Raw genomic sequence first — 19,328 nt, 5'->3', positions numbered from 1 at the left:
AAATAGGGCCCGGGACTTTGTTATAACATTTTTTTTCAATTGGCTTTGGAACTATTATTGGGGTGAGATCTTTACATATCTGATGAAAATCAGCCGAAATAGACAAACTTGACAAAGCATATTTTGACATATTTCACCAATTTCGCGTTTTTACAACATATTTCTTTAATTTTGTTGTAATAAGACATATTTCTGTATAATTTCGTAATTCTCTCGCGCGTAACGGTTATTTCATAATTTTTCTTTAGCACAACTGATAGTTCATATTGTCGATGGCAGGATATGGAAATTACGGAGGAAGAAAGGCGCCGTCTTTTCTTAGTACAGAACAAAAATACCCCCACTTTTTTTTATCCCGCGGACAATTGATAGCCATGCAAACAATATTGAGGAAAAATGTTCTCTCTCATTGTTGCACGGGAAGTAAAGAAGTTTCGTTCTCATTTCTTTGCCTTTTTCGCTTTTCACAAATATCAGTCAAAAGTAAAAATAACATTCGGTACATTACAACCCCTACCCTACTCTATCGGGTATGGGAGAAATTCGAGAGTACTGTTGTGCATATTTTTGGCTTTACTGGGAATATTTCTGTATTTTTGACATTTGTAATTCTTCAGGACATATTTTCCAATTTATGACATAATTACATACATATTTTACAGTTTCATAGGACATAAAGTCCAGGTCCTAATGCTAAATGACACCACACCAATGTTCAGGCAAACCCAAACTTTCAACCAATACGTTCCTTGCGAGTTTTGTTTCGCAAACTTCACTCCTTAACTTATTCTTCTTTAATCTGTTATTTACAGATTTCAATAAGCAATCCACGAATCACGATAACAAATACGTAATATAAGCACGACAAATTATAGGGTGAGTTTGGGCTAGGCTTAGACTGCAAAAAATAAAATTTCGGGAGAGTTCTTTACAGCAAACCCTTTAGATTAAAATGTTCTGGCAGAATAATGCCCTGAACATCAGCTGTTGTCAGTCTGTGGTCTTGCTACTGTGAAGACAAATTTGAGTAAACTTTATCAAAACACCCTAGCAACTGCAAAACAAAATAAATTTTCAGATGAAGCCATATCAAAATTATTCAAAATTAAATACCATACGAATCTTCAAAATAATATTGAAGTTTGTGTGATTTTCAATAACGAATTCCTTCGCTCGGCAAATGCATACGAAAACAAAATAAGAATTTTAAAAAATACAATAATATTAACTCTCGTCATTCCGGGAGATGGGAAAGTTTGTTCGGTAGACGAGGAGTGTGTCCGGGATCTTGGTGGCCATTCCGGGATGGCTGGCAAGCCTAGCTCAGGCGCTACTAGATTAGATTTATTTTCTTTTTGTGCGAGCCATAGGCTGTACGCACTACATATTTTTGATTTTTCTACACTATTTTGTTACATTTAGGTTTCGTTTAAGCTGTCTCTTACTTTCTCCCCTATATACATATTCTTTCCCTCCCTCGGCAGTTCTTCTTCCAGTCTTTCTCCTCACTTCTCTTTTCCTGCACTCTCACCAAAACACGAATACATTTTGCTTTACACACACTTACACTATAAAGATGGCTCGTCTGGAGCATGATCACTCATTTCGCTGCCTTCTCTAATAGCTTTCCCCCGCCGTTCTCTTACTTCTCCCAGGTATTTCCCCACTTGCTGCACCGCTTCCTTTATCTTTATTCTGTCGTCTGCCACTTCTATCATCTTCCTGCCTGTTAAGTTTGTCATACATTTATCCCTTAGGTCACGTGTAGAAGGGCAGTTCAGTAGGATATGCTCGTCCGTCTCCTCCCCATCGCACAAAGGACATATCGTTTCCCCTGCTTCGTTTCGGTTTTTTTAGTTGTTTCCATCCCCCTAATCTGATCCATGCCAGCGCGCCTCTTTCATTTTTCCCCACAACCTGGATATATTTCGCTTTCCCCCATTTTCTTACTCTTAGCTGTTCCCTGATTGAGGTCTTTGTTTGGCAGTCTGCTATTCTTTCTTGTGTCTGTCGAGTAACCTGTCCCTTATTTGATTTTCTGTTGAGATGCCCCCCTTCCTCCCTCTTCCCATACCCAACCCATTCCGCTATTATATAAGAGATTTTTCACTTCCAGGCCCCAGCTGTAAAAGTTATCCTCTCTTGTCTGTATTTCCAAACATTGTCCCCTCAGCGTATTATGGCCCTCTTGTGATAATCGCATCCAATATTTAACAACCCTCATCCGTGCTTGTACCGCGTCTCTGTTCAGTCCCAATTCCTTAAGAATCCCACAGTTGACCGTGCCTCTGCTTACGCCCATTACTCTCTTATAAAATTCAGTTTGTATGCCAATTATTGTGTTGTCTCCCCTTAACCCCCACAGTTCTATTCCATAGTTTAATGTACCTAACACTATTGATGAATAGAGGTTTTGAATGACCGGGAAAGGCATTTGAGGTGCCTTATTCATTGTCCTTATGACTTGTTCTATTGCAAATTTTGTTTTAGTTTTTCTTGCCCTTATGTGGTGTGTCCAACTCCGTCATGGAGAGTGTTGCCCCCAGGTATGTGAAGTTTTTAACCCGCTCGATTAACTCTCCCCCGTATGTCCATGTCTCTTGTCTGCTAAATATGTAGCCATTTTTGAAGACAATAATTTTTTGTTTTTTTAATGTTTACCTTCATTTTATATTTGATGCACCCCTCATATATGCTATCTATGCCCCTTTGAAGACCTTCTATTGTCTCGGACAAGATGACTATGTCGTCTGCATACATAAGGATGGTATACTTTGCACTCCTATACATGGGATAGAATCCTGGTCCATGTTAATTTCATGCGCTACCCAATCTATGAACAGTGAAAATAGCACTGGTGAAAGGATGCATCCTTGTTGAGTCCCCTGAGCGAAGGCTGCAGTGCCGAGACTTGGTTTCCTTCGCATCTTACTCCGAATTCTACCCTCGCATATATTGCTTGCAGTGCTCTGATCATGCGCGCGGACATTCCCTTCTCATACAATTTTCCCCACAAAATATCCCTATGAACTTTGTCGAATGCTTTTTCAAAATCGATTTATTTTCCTCTGTACGAGAGTTTGTAATATGAATATGTTGTCTAACGTGCTGTACCCTTTCCTGAAGCCCGCTTGTAGTGGTGAGATTTTGTCGAATATTTCTGTCCATTTCTGGATCCCATGGTTTAAGATGTGTGTGTAAATTTTACTCCATATAGGTAATAAAGAAATGCCTCTGAAATTGTTTGCGTCATTTCTGTCCCCTTTCCCTTTATAAATAGGACAGATTATGGAGCTTGCCCAGTCCTTCGGAAAGTAACCCTCTTTAAAAATCTTGTCCATTAATTTGTTTTGTGCATGCAACATATGAATGTCAGTTTCGTTGGCTTTGAAAAATTCCGCCCCAATGGAGTCAAGTCCTGCCGCTTTCCCCTTTTTCAGTTTCCTTATCGCCATTTTTATCTCATCGACCCCTATATCTTCGTCGAGAATCGGAACGAAATCCTCTAAAAAGTATATTTCCCGCATGACTTCTAGGCGTGGTGGCCCCCCTTCCCCCCCCCCCCCGACGACATGACGACAGTGTGCTTCACAAATGTAAGGTTCAATATGTGCCCAGTTGCTCTTTTGTCCCCGTAATTTCCGTAATATGCCCCACAAAGCGGTGATATTCTTTTCTGCTACGGCCTTTTTTATATCTTCAAAATTTCCCTGTTCCCATTTCTCCTTTTCTTCCGCTAAAATGTTATGATAAGCCTTTCTGCTCGACATATAATTGTTTCTGGTTTCCATGCTATTTACGTATCTATACCCTTTTAACGCGTGATTTAGTTTCTTTTTCATCGCTTTACACTTCCCGTTGTACCACCCTGTCTTTGCAGGCCTGTCCCCCTTCCCCCCTCCCTTTACCATATTTCTTCCTGCACGTTCAAAGATGATATCCCAGCTGGACCGCTTCGTCTATATTGGATTCGTCTAAGGCTGCGCACATGCGTTCACGCATCATTTTTGTTATGTCATCCCCCATAAAACCCACGTATCGTTCCTCCCCCTCCTTTGTCCATATGTATTTACGTATATTTTTTCCCCGGCTCTGTCTTGAGTTTCGTATTACTGTTATTGAAAACTGCCTTCCCGTTTCTTTTGTACTGGAGGGAGAATTCGAGAGGCATATGATGCGATTGCGTTTGGGCATGTACACGAAAATCCCTGATTTCTTTCAGCATATCGAGTGAGCATATGGTATAGTCAATTGTGCTGCTTCCCCCCTCCCCCACGTACGTAAAGTGTCCTGGTTGATCATCGAAAACTTTGCCGTTTAATATCTGCATCCTATGTATCGCACAGATCCAACAGCGCATCGAAAAACTGTTCCGAGTAGAATTTTGACCCCCGTGGTTGCCTGTATACTGCTATTAGCATGAAGTTCAGTGACCCCCCCCCCCCGAAAATTGAATCCCCAGCAGGCCCTCATAATTAATATCTAGTGGTTTCATGAACTTTTTCCATTTTTGTGTTTGCAAATGTTTCCATGACGTTTACAGAAATAAGATGTATTTTCTCTTTCCAGTGTCCACCAAGGAAAGGAACTGTGAGAGCAGAGGCGGGATATGTAGGGAAGCGTCAAATTGTGGAGAACCAGTACGGGATCCACTCGGTGCATGTCCTCAGGACCAAGTCTGTTGCATATTAGTGTAGTGTTGTTTAATAACAATCTTCGTAGGTGATACTTTGAGTTCATGAGAACAATTTTATAGTGTATTGAGTGTCGTGTAATGTCTGTTACTTCTCGAGAAAAAATGTCTTGTTCATTTTTTTTTAACAATAATAAGAATTTAAACTGAAATACTGGATCTTGTAATAATTTAATTAGCCTTAACGAATTTGGATATTGATCAACCTATACCTCTCTTTTTTTTCCCCCCGACCAAGAGTAAAACAAAAGTACAGCATTCTGAACGTTCCTTGCAAAGCAAATTCTAAACTTGACTAGTCCTGGTCAAACCTTCAAGAGCGCTCTTGTGTACGTGTGGACTGCAGGGCGAGCAGTGATGCTGTAGATTTGTAGGAATTTCAGTCCACGTTATGCACAGAAAGGTTATCCGGGACTGGACCTACAGTTTAAAGTGGGGTCCGAACCGCTAGGTGCTCCACCGGGTATCGAAACGGATACACTCTGATTACAAGGTGACGACGTTATACTACGTCATCAGGGAGAGCGTTAAGAGAGGCAGAAGGGAGGGAGTGAGCCAGACAGGAGGCTTCGTCGGTAGCGTGCATGCAGTAGGAAACCTCTAATCTGATTTGTGAGTAAAATTGCAGTGTGGCATTACAATCGTAGCAGAATAAACAGGACGGGTTTATTGGGATCCGGGCCACTGTGCCTCCATCGAGTATTGAACCTGGAACCCTTCGATTACAATGCAAGGGCGTTACCACTCTGCCTCAACCAAAGATCGAATCCAGGACCCCGATTACAAGGCGACAGCGTTAGCACTGTGCATCAACAGGGGATCGAACCCGGAAACCCTTCATTACAATGTGACAGCGTTACCACTACACCATCAGGAGGCCGAACAGTAGAAAAAACATCAGGGAACGGAAAAGCATACAAATGAATGAAGTGAAGGATTTGAAGAAAATTAAGTAAAGGAGAGATAATGAAGACTGAAAATTAGAAAATGTTGTCATGGCCTTTTTTGACTTGGAGTAATAAAACAGCAGACATCTCATAATATACAGTTGCACTCTGATTTTTGCGAAAGCTGAAGTTGGCACTGTATCATTGAGTTGTGCAATATGCGTTAACTTCTTCCTAACTAACAATTTTTCTTCGAATTGTTACAAGGTCCTGGACGCTTTAATAGTTTCTAAAGAATCAACGGAAGTGTCCTTGACACCGTGCTTTCAATATTTGTCAGATGGCCTAAAGCAATGTTCTCGCAATAACTGTGAACTTGGCCTGGAAGCATCTCTTCAGTAAGGTGTTCATCAAGTGGAGGTTAGAAAATACTTCATAAGTGTCACATGGGAAGCCTTTGAGCATTGAAATAATTCCCACGATTAACTGGAAGAGTGGTGTCGGTTTCAAAGATATATATTTGGTTCCTTGTGCGTACGATGCACAGATTTATTGTAACTAAAAACTGGAAATCTTCAGTGGTTGTGTGTGTGTGTGTGTGTGTGTGTGTGTGTGTGAGAGAGAGAGAGAGAGAGAGAGAGAGAGAGATAGATAGATAGATAGATAGATAGAAACATTGTGAAAATTTATTCAAATTTTATAATTTAGTTAGAATTGTTTTGAAAATAATCATAAAAATATGAAAGTATAATTAAATTTTATAATTTAAACTGCCTTAGGGTTACTTGAACTAACTAATCGCTCAGTTTCATCCACATGATATATGGTAATAGTGGTACTGGACAAATTGTATAACCGTGACCAAGTATAAAAGATCTATAATAAGCGTGCAGGAGAATGAGGAATTTAATAAATTTTGAATTAAGAAATATCCATTGCGTATGGAATAAAGTGAATTAGAAACTATTTTTATAATTAGTAATATTGTAGCTCAGTTGCACGTAGCTTAGAAAAACAATACGTGAAATAAATTCAAAAAGTTTGTTTATAATTTACAAAAAAATACTTATCACTTACTCTTTTGTCCATGGATCTATAACTTCCATCATATCGACACGATTACGTATAGTAGTCAATGAATTAGTAGCACAGTATAACTTATACACATCGCAATTTTGAGGCAGTCATGTTGTTAAATTGTAAACTTTTTAATTTTCACTAAGAATTAGAGTAAATACACGAAGTAATGGAAAAATCTACTTAAAAGAACAATATTAATAATTTCGGACGAACTGCGCATTGACAAAAATGCTGTATGCGAATTACGATACTGCTGAGGAGAGTGTAGTGCGATGCATAACTATTACCAAGCAAATTGTCAATCACTACGTTTGCCTTTGTTTTACTAAATAATAGCTTCAAGAATTGAAACAAACTACCAAGGAAGCTGCTGACAATCTCTGCACTAGCTGCGTAAAAATCAATTTCTTCAAAACTAGTAGAACGAAAGAAAAATGAATAAAGCTAGTCATTTGCAATTTGCCGAACAATACTTGTGCATTCCACTGCACATCCCTCGACAAAGATAAGAGTAGGCAAATTTATCACCACCATGTTCACTTATTACAGGTCTTAAAAACATGTGGAATGTAGTAGTACAAAAAATAGAAATGGAAAATTCGCCTACTATTATTATCTTTGCTTCCAATTGTACGTACAACATAGATTACACTGTGAGCGCCCCTCCCCTCTAGTTTAAATCAATCTCCCCCTCTCGGAGGAGACAGCCTTTAAAATTTACAATCGACATTAAATTACCTAGCGAATTTAGTATGTCAAATTTTCTTAAGACTGCTTTGTACACAGATAGGCTAGTCTGTATTGGATCTGCAGTTTAAAGTAGAATCCGAACCATTATGTGCCCCCACCGGGCAAAGAACTTGGAACCTTTTATGACAAGGAAACAGTTATCACCACACCATGGAAAGCCGATGTTATCCTACAGTCACTAGCGCGCAGGGATTGGAAAGTGGGCGGGGGCTGGAATTGTTGATTGATATTACATGTCTGCGTTCAAGTGGGGACGGGATACATTATATTTCGCAATTACTATTTCAAAGGCAAATCAGGGGTCATTTTCAGGTAAAAAAGGTAAAAGTTCCCTGTGCATACAGCACCTTGCCATGAAGGCACATTTAAGGGATGTTGGGGTAGAGCCACACACATTCTCTATATCTGCCATTTTTTGGAGGTGCTGTAATCAGCACCAAGCTCCGGCCGCCTTCACCCATCCTGCTCCAGGTGCCCATTGATTTGAGTCTGGGTGAGCCCCGGAGGCGATTTATGCGGGGACAAGACCAGAAAAATTCCGATCTTAGATATCCCGCGTGGCAGTCAAGACACCCTACCGACAAAACCACCGCAGCTCATAAGGAGAGAGTGCATTTATACCATCTGGGTTTTTTTTTCCAAAATTTCGGGAGGGGCCATAGCCTCATCGGCTCTCTCTCACCACACAAGTGTCTATAGAAGTTGGCTCACCGGTAGGTTCGAGACCTGACCTGGGTAGGGCTTTCATTCTCGCCGTCGCGGTTAGACAAAGGTAGCAAAAAGAAGCGCAAAATTAGCTAAAGAAAGGTCTGGCCTGAAGAGAGAAGGCTGTTGGTCCGCCACTGGCGAAATTTCCGTGTGGATACGCGCACACATAATGGTACTTGATTCAACATCTTCCACATCGTGACGAGAGTGAATACAGTTTTCTAGGCCAGTACAATGTCCTCCTGCTTTCACTTCTTGCAGGACGTGTGGAGTGGTCAGGTTCGCCGGCGACTCTTACGAAAAGCACCACGATAGGAGGTGTGATATTATCTGTTGCGTCTGATACGTCACAGCGATGCCAGATGGATTACAGTGCGCGGATACGGTGGTTAAAGTTGCACACGACTTGTGAGAACGTTCCGATGCAGCCAAATACCAGGAGGATGGTGTCCGTCGCAGCTGTGGCACTAATGTTCTGTGTCGTCGTCTTCGCACAGACACAAGGTAAGGAAACTTATTCGATAATTCTTGTTGGTTAACAAAAACACAGGGGAAGGGGCAGCTTGGTCCACACTATGAACCTCCATATATTGTTGCTGGGATTCAGGAACCCATACATTCTATTAAGTTCCGTAACAGGACAGAAACCTTTTTTTCTCCACAATATAAATTCCGTCCAATACCGAACTTGGGCTGTATTGAAATTGATCCGGAAAAAATCTTCCGGGGCTGAATTGAAATCAGTGGCGTAGCAGCCGCCCCTGCAATGCCGGGCGGCCCCGAGCTGTAGGGGCCCCGCTATGTTCTCTCTCTGTGGTCCTGAAATTTTATATAATCCCAGAAATTCAGCAATTAGTGTCGCTTATTTTTAAAAAAATGGATTTACGAAACAGAAAGTTGGTTCAGTAACATATCTAACGATGTCTGCGATAATAAACAGTGGCGTGTTGTCTCGGCCAGAGGGGGCCGCGCACCTTGACATTATGGGTCTCCTCCGAAATTCAGAATTAAGTTACTTGTTCACAGATTACACGATAGGAAACTTCTCTCATCTCATACCTTTATATCTACGTAATTTATGAGGACTAAAAGTGGTTAACATTGTAAGTGCCAAAAGCTAAAGTGTTGGGAAATCGCATCGTTCCGCACATCAACCCGTAAGAACGTGCACACTAGTGACCTCTTTACACGCCCTTTGAACTACTTAGAGGGCTACCAGCCACATTTCACGTTTACCACATTATAAGCATGGCACATTTCACAGTTTAACGTGGAAAACGGTGTTTGAATTATTGTCGCAATTGCAGCGTTTACCAATTTTAGTCTTCAGTTCTGAATAGAGTAGAAAGATTCAGTTGCTCAACAGGTCGATGCCTTATACACAATACCTATAGGTAACTTGACAATTTATGATCTATTTTATTACCAGCAATATTACGTGATATTTAAAATGCCACTTCCCACCAAATATTTTCAAGGGAGCCTCCAAGCCTCAGTATGAGATTGAAATAAGATCTGAGATAAATTTGCCACATTGTCCACAGCTATTACGTTTTACTTCAAAGAGGCCCAAAAACTCAGGATGTTGAGCTCAGGGGCAATTTTCCCATTGTCCTTAGGTCCAGTAGCCCCAATTCCGCCACGCAGAGTATACAACGTATACAGTGCTCGATGTGCTCCTGACCCTTTGATATTAGCTCACCATCGACCTTATAGAGATACAGTTCAACCCCGTAACTGAAATGATAAGTTTGCTTGAGTATATAACTCAGTATTAGTATTAGAAGCGTAATGTGAGAGGCTCTAACGTTGAATCTTGGCCTGACATAGCCAGAGGATGGCTTTATGGGCTGAAGGTGCAACCTCTAAGTCCAAAAAAAGAATGTTTACTATCCTTTTAAACAATTTCCCCAAACAGTATTTCTAAATATATGTAACCTACAATACATTAAAAAAGAAACGTTTCCAACAAAGAAATACAAAGGATCACAAACATAATAGTTGGCTGTGTGAAGCCTCCACCCTCCTTAAAAAGGAATCCTGGCTGGGCCACTGCGTTGAAGTAAAATATTTATAATTTCTCATCCAGTTATTTATCGGAGATTCAGTCCCTGATTTAATTTCGACAAACTACTAATGTAATGGGAAGGAATGGTTAAAGTTAATTCATTTTACGACTGTGTGGGAGGGGGCTAACTATTGTGTGTCCGTTCCACTCTGGCATCATCTCGATGTTTCTTTTTTCCAGAGAACTGCGCTACGCCACTGGTTGAAATTCTTAAAGATAAAACTGTTCTTTACGCTCCAGAATCCATTTATGCTTTGATTTTATCTACCAGACCAGAATTGAATTTAATTACAATTCCCGGACCTTTTACAACCCTGGCTTATATACATTCCACTTATTCAAATCGGATGTGACTGTGCTACAAAGCATGAACCATAGTGGATTGTTTTGAAATACACATATCAACCGTGAATCCTATCGACAGCAATTCTACACATTTGACTAACAACGCTGCGCTGATCGACAACCTGTAACCACAGAAAAGGGTATACCCCTTTCTGTGCTGTGACTCAGTTCGAAGGGTTTTTCAATTACAATTCACTACAAGTACTCGTAGTCTCTGTATTCGAAGCGACATTTTAGAGGGTGTTGACGAGACGTCAATGTTCGTCACTGTTTACCGCGTTTCGATCCTTAACATTTGATTCGTCAATGGCCTGTGCTGATGTGAGCAGCCACAAATAGAGTATATTTATGCAGTGTAGTCATCTGGGTGCCTACTCTAGGACCATGATAAAATTAAAGTATAATTCTTTTTTAGAAATTATGGCATGCAGATTATTCATTAAAATTACAACAAAATGGCAGAATTTTCTACTAAATATCAGATATTTATCAATATATCGGATCGGTAAAATAATCGGCAATTTTACCGATAAACCAATATACCGATATGCCTATATCGGCCAATACCGATAGAGTACCGATTATTCGGTCCCATCCCTAGTATAAATTAACAAACTGCAAGAGTCGAGAGTTCGAACCCTGTCAGGATCAGAATTTTTCTTCTCTTTATTTACGCGGTAAACAATGAAGTGTAGCAAGATTCGAAAATAGATTTTGATATTTCGGTTTATTTTGGCCATCGATGTAGAATATGTAATTTCGAAAACCGCCAAAGTTCAATTCAATAGCAAACATTCAGATGTAAAAACAATGGTGCTAACGGGAAACATATATTTCTGCGCTTTTAGAGGTTACATAGAGAAGGAAAAATTATACATTTATTTCAAATATCTCTTGATTTTTACAGGGGTACGTGGCAAAGTTATTTTTCTCAAAACGTGTAAAACGTCTGTGGATACGTCACACTCACACTTCAATTATACTCGGGACGGGACTCTCAGTTGCAAGTGAGAACTGAACCACAATGTGCCTGCCACCTGCTATCGAACCCAGAGCCACTCTCTTACAAGGGCACTAATTTACAACACAACATACGAAAGTCTCTCTCTTATGCCACGAAATTTATCAATTTCTAATTTAGCTCACGATTAAGCTGGAGAACTTTAAAATTAACTCTCCAAACAAAAATAAATTAAATTAATCATTTTCCAATAACATAAAAATCAAATAAGCCACATTTCTAGATAAAAAAGAGACAGGCAAACTTTCCATCATGTTTATGAATTGCATATTAAGACATTTACGTTTATAAATAGTACATGATATGCAGTTTAATTCTAATTTAATTCAATTAAACTGTATATCACGTACTATATAAAATATTCAATTTAAGGTGCGGAGTTTGCATTTGCCACTTCACAAACTCAAGACTCGAAAAACGTCTACAAACACAAGTCACAAATGTTACGGAATATGCTAATCTACGAAAAATTGTCAATCGTATGAGAAATTCAAATTTGCCGATTCAACTTCAAGATATCTTGCCTTGCAATAATCTTCTACCTGTCAGATAGATCGTTCTGCAAAGGACGCTAACCAAGTAAACGGATTGAGAGAATTCTGTTTATTTTCCACGCAGCTTTCTTGTCCTTCCTCAACAAAAATAAAACCAAAACTGTGAAAAACTTGCCTCGGGGCACTTGTAAATGTATGAATTTATTTGGATTAATAAAAGATGCAAATTTTTACGTTTATGGAGAAAAAGTCACATAGAATTCACGCATAATTCCCGGAATTCAAGAAATTCCCGGTGAGTAGCCAACTTGAGTAATATCCATCCTGTTGTGTACCCAAGGATATGTAAGGCTGAATTTATAAAGTGAGCGGTGCTGTCGGTGCACTGAGTTCATGTCACACAATGAAAAAGCCGGTTGGCAGACCCTGGTCCTTGGAGGGTTTAGTTTAGTAAAGGTAAAGGTAAAAAAAAACGTAAAGTCAACCCTTATACATTGCAACTTACAGTCAAGGCATACGGAGGGATGTGGGGCGCACACATTTTCGGATGTGATATGATCAGCACTAGACTCTGTGTCTTTGCCTCCTCCTGTCCCAGGTTCCCCTTTTTGTTAGAGGCTGGATGAACCCTAGAACCGTGTTATGCAGAGAGTGCAGAAAAGATACCACACCTAAAATCACACGCTCTGGGGTGTCCCGCGTGGAAGTCAGACACGCTACCGACTGAACCACCGCAAGCTCTGACATATTATATCCTTCACAGAAAAATTGGTGAGTTTCAACCACAACTTTATTATGTGTGTGCGTGTGCCTAAAATACAACACTATATTTTGAAGTCGCTGCAATGTCTTATTTCTTAATATTTTACGTTGATACTTGGGGTACGCAAGGAACGAGGAAACTAGCCTGGAATTTAATTGCTTTCTGGTGATTCCAATTAGAAAAACGTTTAATTTCATTGATTGGTTCATTTTACTTCTCTTTTCTGCCACTTTTGGCTAATCGCGAGGATGATAATGAGTGATGATATGATGAAGGGACATTCACAAAGAACACCTATGCCAAGATTCAACCCGGGACCCCTGGCGTCGTAGCACGCTGTGCTAAACTCGCCGCCACACAGGTCGTCGAAAGAAAGTTTCTAAAACAACACGAAGAAATGTAAAATTTCCTGTATGTATTACATGTTGATACACACAAAAAACATACATTATGTCACTTATTCCAACCAATGCCTTTTGTTTTATGTTTTGTCGATGTTTTAGGAGATATGTGCTGGTCGAATAATATCGATTGAGTTCTTATGATTATTAATCACGTTGTACATTTCCAGAAGGGACGGTCAAAATCAATCCGATGGAGAAGCCTTGCTTGAGAAACGGAGGGATATGCATGATGGCGGACGAATGTCCCGAAGGGAAACTCGGCGAGAAGGAAGACCTCTGCCCAGAACAGCAATCCATTGGAGCCAGATGCTGCCATGGTTGTAAGTACATTACCAATGGTTCAGGTATCTCGCAACAAATGTCCTCGAACCAAAAAATTACTATACCCTGCCCCAGTCATCTTTGGAGTAAGGCCGTGCGTCAGAGAAGCGGAAGAAATCGAGTGGGCAGAGCGAAGTAGTACAAGCTGCTGCGAAGGCTGGTAACTGCAGTCGTTTCGCCCCTCCATGCATTCACGTTTCCTCTCGCGTGTTCATTGGTGGAGCCGTCTATCGTCACTACTTGCGCAGAGACTTGTTTTCGTTCGCCTGCTCCACAGATAACTGAGACAGAGTATATGGTTATTAAACCTACTATGGTTTTTTGAAGTTTCTCTTTCTTTCATTCAAGATACAAGCACATTCGGTTTAGCGTCAGCTCTGGCATGCGCAAAGGGGGAAATGTTTGTCGTCTGCAGAAGACGTCACGTGACTCATAGCAGCAGCATTTTCTACTGCACGAATATAAAAAATCTCCACATACTTTATTTGAATATTTTTAATGCGAATATACTTTAAAGTATTGATAAATTCTGAGGACCACCGTCACCTATGACAATTAAAAAACAGTGTCCATTTTTTTAATAATGAATGCTTCAATTTTACGGCATGTTTCAACGTTAGGAATGAAAACAATGTAAAAATTTTGTTTTCACAGAAAATTTGCGTTTATAATTTATCTAAAAATATGTAAGCAAGTTACCAGTTTTTTGTGTCCACCATCGTATTCTCTACAAAATTTCCTGCAAAACTGCAGGTACCGATTTTACGTAAGCTAAATTTGTAAATCGAGAAATTTCACAACAGCGGGCTCGTATTTTCCCATAAGAAAAGTATTGTCCATAAGAACCCATTGTGTCTTCTGAACATGAAAACGCCTTTAGACATGAAACTGGCAAAGCTATATGCTGTTGTCTCCTTTTAAAAAAAATACTTTAAATTTCTTTATTGTGCGTGGTTTGTTAGGCGTTACTAATCCCTTCCCAGTTACGTTGTAGCGATCACTTTCGTTTCAAAGTACTTACTGACATATCAGTAGATGGCGAAACACGCTTTTGCACTTGTTTCAAGGTTCAACGCAAGACCACTGTCAGCTTCCTTCTTCATAAACTTATGCACGTTAAGATAATTTCTCAACTCTTGACTCTGAATCACTTTGCTTTCTCCAATATTCATTCCATTTTTCACCTCAGCTTCCGTTGAATAAAACACCCTAAGCAACACAGGTCAACAATCACCTTACTCCTGGTAACACGATCTGCCCCCTCCCAGAGAGATATAGCAGGAGGGGAGGACGCCTCTCTCTCCAAAGGGCTTAATCAATGGGGGTTTCACCGACAAAAAGAACCATCTGTCATTCTTTTCCTTGAACTATCTATCACCTTCTCAAACTGTCGCTTTTTATATTTATTTATATATGTATAAAAGGGAGTCCATAAAGTCCTGCAAAAAACTAAAACTCTCTAACTTTTTAGCTGTTGCGTTTAACAATACACATTTTTTGGGTAAGAAGGGTGGAAGTTTAAAGTTTTGTTCTGGCCACACTGCTCAGTGACGCTTGCACTGGTAATCACGTGATCATGTGACTTAAGATGGCGTCCATCCAGGAAAAGGCACAGTGTGTTCTGTCGTTTGCAGAGTTAAAATCTTGTGTTTCAGTGCAGAGAAAGTTCCAGACAACATATGGGAAACCACCCCCAGCAAATTCAAGTATAAAGAGATGCTATGAAAAGTTCAAGGCAACGGGAAGTGTGTCAGATTTGTCACGCAGTGGAAGGCCAGGATCGAGTGACGATGTGATTCAGTCAGTGCAGGGCAGCGTGCATCGGAGTCTTCTTCGAGGAAGACACGGTAAAAGGCAACAACTATCTGAACATGCTACAGACATTCCTTGTGCCAGCCCGACCCTGTGGCCGAGTGGTTAGCACATCGCGCTGCGACGCCAAGGGTCCCGGGTTCGAATCCCGGTCGGGTATGGTTGTTTGTGAATGTCCATTTTCATCCATTTCATCATTTCATCACTCATCCCCATCTTCGCAAATTAGCCAAGAGGCACAAAACGCGAAGTAAAATAAACTAAATCAAATCAAAAAAATAAAATTCCTTGTGCCAGAACGTAATAGGTTAGGCATCATCAATGACGTCCACATGCATCAAGATGGGACGCCGCCGCATTTTGTCCTTGAAGTTCGACAGTTTCTTAACGAACAATTTCAAGGTAGATAGATTGGCCGAAGAGGGCCCACACCTTGGCCTGCAAGATCACCAGACTTGACACCTTGCGATTATTGGTTGTGGGGACATGTAAAGACCGAGGTGTATTCACAGAAACCAGCTAATCTGGATGACCTAAAATAAAAAATAAGAGATGTGATTCTGAATATCCCAGGAGAGCACCGTCAGCACGCAATTCTCGGTTTCACAAAAAGACTGCAACAGTGTTTGGACGTGAATGGTGCACAATTGGAAGTTTGGCGATGAACCTAACAAGCAGGAAATAAACTTTGAACCTTGCTGTAAGTACACACAAAATATTTTGTTAATAAACTTAATACTTTCCAAGTTATAGAGTTTTAGTTTTTTTGCAGGACTTTATGGACTCCCTGTGTGTGTGTGTGTGTGTGTGTGTGTGTGTGTGTGTGTGTGTGTGTGTGTGTGTGTGTGTGTGTGTGTGTGTGTGTGTGTGTGTGTGTGTGTGTGTGTGTGTGTGTGTGTGTGTGTGTGTGTGTGTGTGTGTGTAAATGCAGTAAGTACCGAATACACCTACCAATAAGCTCTGAAATCAGATTATGGATATAGGTAATTGTTAAGGCAGTTAGCAACTCTGCTCTCAGTGGAACTCTCGCATCGTCGCTTCTGCGCAGCTGAAGGCCAGAGCTCAAGCTAACCCGAATGGCCTGTACGTATGACCGACGCCAGGGGTCCTGCGTTCGTGGTAACGTCGTCGCCTTGTAATCAAGGGATCACGGGTTCGATTCCCAGTGAAGACACACAGAACAGTGGTTCGGAGTTCACTTTAAAGTGTAGGTCCAGACCGGATTAGCCTAGCTGTGCATAAAGTATACTTCAAAGAACAATTCAAAGAAACAAACCAATTTCATCCTATCATCGCTCATTCTCATCGTTGCGATTATCCTAAATCTGCAGAAAAGAGTCGTGAAACAAGCTAATTCAATCAGTCAATCAATAAACCAAATCAAATCAACATGCGCATGATTGACTCTTCGCTTCCTTAGCGGAGAACATGGATCCTATAACCCGAAACTCAATAGATGCGAGATGACAATTACATCAATGTATCCAGCATAAAATATCTTTCTTCTTATTGCAATCAATAGGTTAAGTTACCTTACCCACGTTTATACCAAAACACTCGAATCAGAATAATCACTCTTCTTGAAAACAGTTGAAAGTTCTTGAAATGCTAGTAAAAGGCAGCTCGTTCTTCAGAATCAAGATTCTAGAAGACTTTACAAGAGGATAAAATGGCGTTTTTAAAAAAGTCAGAAAGATATTTTCGTTCAGCAAAGCATGAATTGAGCTAAAGTGTTCATCCTGTCGGCTACTCTGCCAGCACGATCCCGTTTCACTGGACTACTGAACTATTTTCTTTCCCGTTTCCTTTCTTCCCTCTCTCATCTCCTCTTATTCTCTAATCTCGTCTTTCTCTTTTCTTTCTCGTTTCTTTTCTTATCTCTCTCTCTCTTCACACTGTTATCAGTGCTTCTTCTTTCTTCTCTGTCTCCTCTTTCATTTTTAGGTTTTCCTCTTTCTTCCTTTCTGTAATTCGTTTCTTTTTCTCCCTCTTTTTGGATCTATCCGGTTTTTCTCTATCCTTTTCCTTTTATTTCTTTGTCTCTCATTTTCACCACTATCATTACTCTTTCTCTTTTCCTCTCATCCAGTATCTTCTCTCTCTCTCTCTCTCGTTTGGAGCCAAGGTGGTCCAGTCGTACGGCGTCTGACTGCAACAGGGAAACCATAGGTTCGATTCCCCTAGGTGGGCGATCTGGTGTAGCAATTTTTCGGACCCTTCCCTGCGACACTGGGGTTCATCGAGCCTCTAAAAAATTATACCTGGGTGGAGGGAGGTATAGGCACGTCAGAGCGTGGTGCTGATCACCTCACTTTCTCAAATGACCAAGATTGCTCCTTCATAGCACGGTGCTTTGAGCATGGAGTACTTTACCTTTGTGTATCTCATTCTCCTTGCTTGAAAATTTCTCATGTGCGCTATATTAGATAGGGAGGAGCAGTGGCGTGCCAAAGGGGGTTGGTGGAGTCCATAATCTCCCCCCCCCCCCCGGCCCAGTATTCCTAAAAAGAAACAAGTCAAATGCAGGAGAAAATGAGGAGGGTGAAAAAAAAGTAAAAAATGTGAAGTGCTTCCCTGTGCTTAGCACCACGCGATGAAGGCGTATAGGGGGTGTGGGAGTAACGCCCCACACTTTCTTGATCCGGTCGTGAGTGGGGGTGATGTGATCAGCATCACGCCCCTGACGGCCTTTACCCCCCAGGGTTTCCCTCAGGTACCCGTGTCATTCGACGCTGGTTGGGCGCCGGGGCCGCTTCCAACGTTAGAAAAGTTCCCGGATTTGAACCGCCGGGGATCGAACCCGGGACCTTTAGCATAGTAGTCAGACGCGTTACCGCCTTTTTATTATTATTATTATTATATATAAAGGAAAGCCCCTAAGCGGAAGCTTCCCCCATCACACTTCATTCACTCATATCATTTCATTCAAATATCAATTTCAGGACTTTTCAGGACAGACAATCACAAACATCCATGTCCGAGCCGGGATTCGAACCTGGGACCCCTGGCGTGGTAGCGCGATATGCTAACCACTCCGCCACGGAGGCCGACAAACTGAGCCACCGCCGCCAGTTGGGAGGAAGGTGGGCGAAGAATAATTCTCACTGGGCTGGTGTCCACCCTTACCTACCTTGAGGCGGCGCTCCTGCCTACTATAGATCCTGCCGTGTTTTGTAGAGTAATTTATGCAACCTTGGAACCTAACGACTGTCTCTCTCTTGTCTCTTGTAGTGTCCATAAAGGAGAGGCGATGCGGTGCCCGAGGAGGGGAGTGCAAGCCCAAAACAAGGTGCGGACGACAGTTGTGGGACGAGCTGGGCGAGTGCCCGGAAGGCGAGACTTGCTGCATTCTCACCTAGCCGTTTGGCACGTGCTGCCATCTAGCGAGCAATAAAACAACTCTCTAATGAAGGGTAGGGGCATGCACGCGAGGAGATTGGATTACGCATTTGTAACGTGCTCGTGTCATGGTTGGCTACCAATAAAGTGTTTCAAAAGGAAGTGAGGTCAATTCATTACTCAAAGAGACTGAATATATTCCACTTTATTCATGTGTAGAAGAGTCGTAACTTTGGTTGGAGCCTAATTTGGGGTGCAGAATCGAAAAGTTTCGCATTCCATAAGAATAGCGTCCTGAATTATTTGCTAAATAACTGTTATGTTTGCGAAATTGCAATAAGTACGTGCTATTACTTTGTTCCTCAAGTGCCATAAAGTTAACTAAAGCACACTTGGGGCAGGAGAAACAGTTTTGGTGTCCAGCCAGACGCGAGGACCTCCCCCAGTGGCGTACGCAAGGGGGGGGTTACCGGGTTTAAACCCCCCCCTTGAGCTCTTGAAATATTATGGAAAATGCTGTAGAAAAAATTAAAAATGGCTAATTTATCACAGTCAAAGATCTGCGACAGTAATAATAATAATAATAATAATAATAATAATAATAATAATTTGGATTATTATTCCCATGCAGCATGAAGAAAAA

At 41.1% G+C, this 19,328-nt stretch overlaps 2 protein-coding genes across 4 annotated transcripts in view; both read left to right on the top strand.

Moving 5' to 3' along the window:
- LOC146005237 (U-scoloptoxin(19)-Sm1a-like) overlaps positions 1 to 4,845 on the top strand; it is a 73,955-nt gene extending 69,110 nt beyond the window's left edge. For all 3 annotated transcript variants that reach the window (XM_083144322.1, XM_083144321.1, XM_083144323.1), the window contains exon 4: positions 4,570 to 4,845. In XM_083144322.1, the coding sequence (XP_083000448.1) occupies positions 4,570 to 4,697 (128 nt within the window). In that variant the 3' untranslated portion in view covers positions 4,698 to 4,845. The remainder of the gene's footprint in view (positions 1 to 4,569) is intronic.
- Positions 4,846 to 8,380: 3,535 nt separating this feature from the next.
- On the top strand, positions 8,381 to 18,850 carry LOC146005414 (U-scoloptoxin(19)-Tl1a-like). The gene is made up of 3 exons (XM_083144655.1): positions 8,381 to 8,622; positions 13,381 to 13,533; positions 18,578 to 18,850. The coding sequence occupies exons 1-3, from the start codon at positions 8,481 to 8,483 to the stop codon at positions 18,703 to 18,705; spliced, it is 423 nt and encodes a 140-aa protein (XP_083000781.1). The 5' UTR covers positions 8,381 to 8,480; the 3' UTR covers positions 18,706 to 18,850.
- The last annotated feature ends 478 nt before the right edge of the window (positions 18,851 to 19,328 follow it).

This window comes from Lepisma saccharinum, chromosome 23, assembly GCF_977018435.1.
Source record: "Lepisma saccharinum chromosome 23, izLepSacc3.1, whole genome shotgun sequence".
Lineage (NCBI taxonomy): Eukaryota > Metazoa > Arthropoda > Insecta > Zygentoma > Lepismatidae > Lepisma > Lepisma saccharinum.
This window is presented reverse-complemented; position numbering and strand designations above follow the sequence as displayed.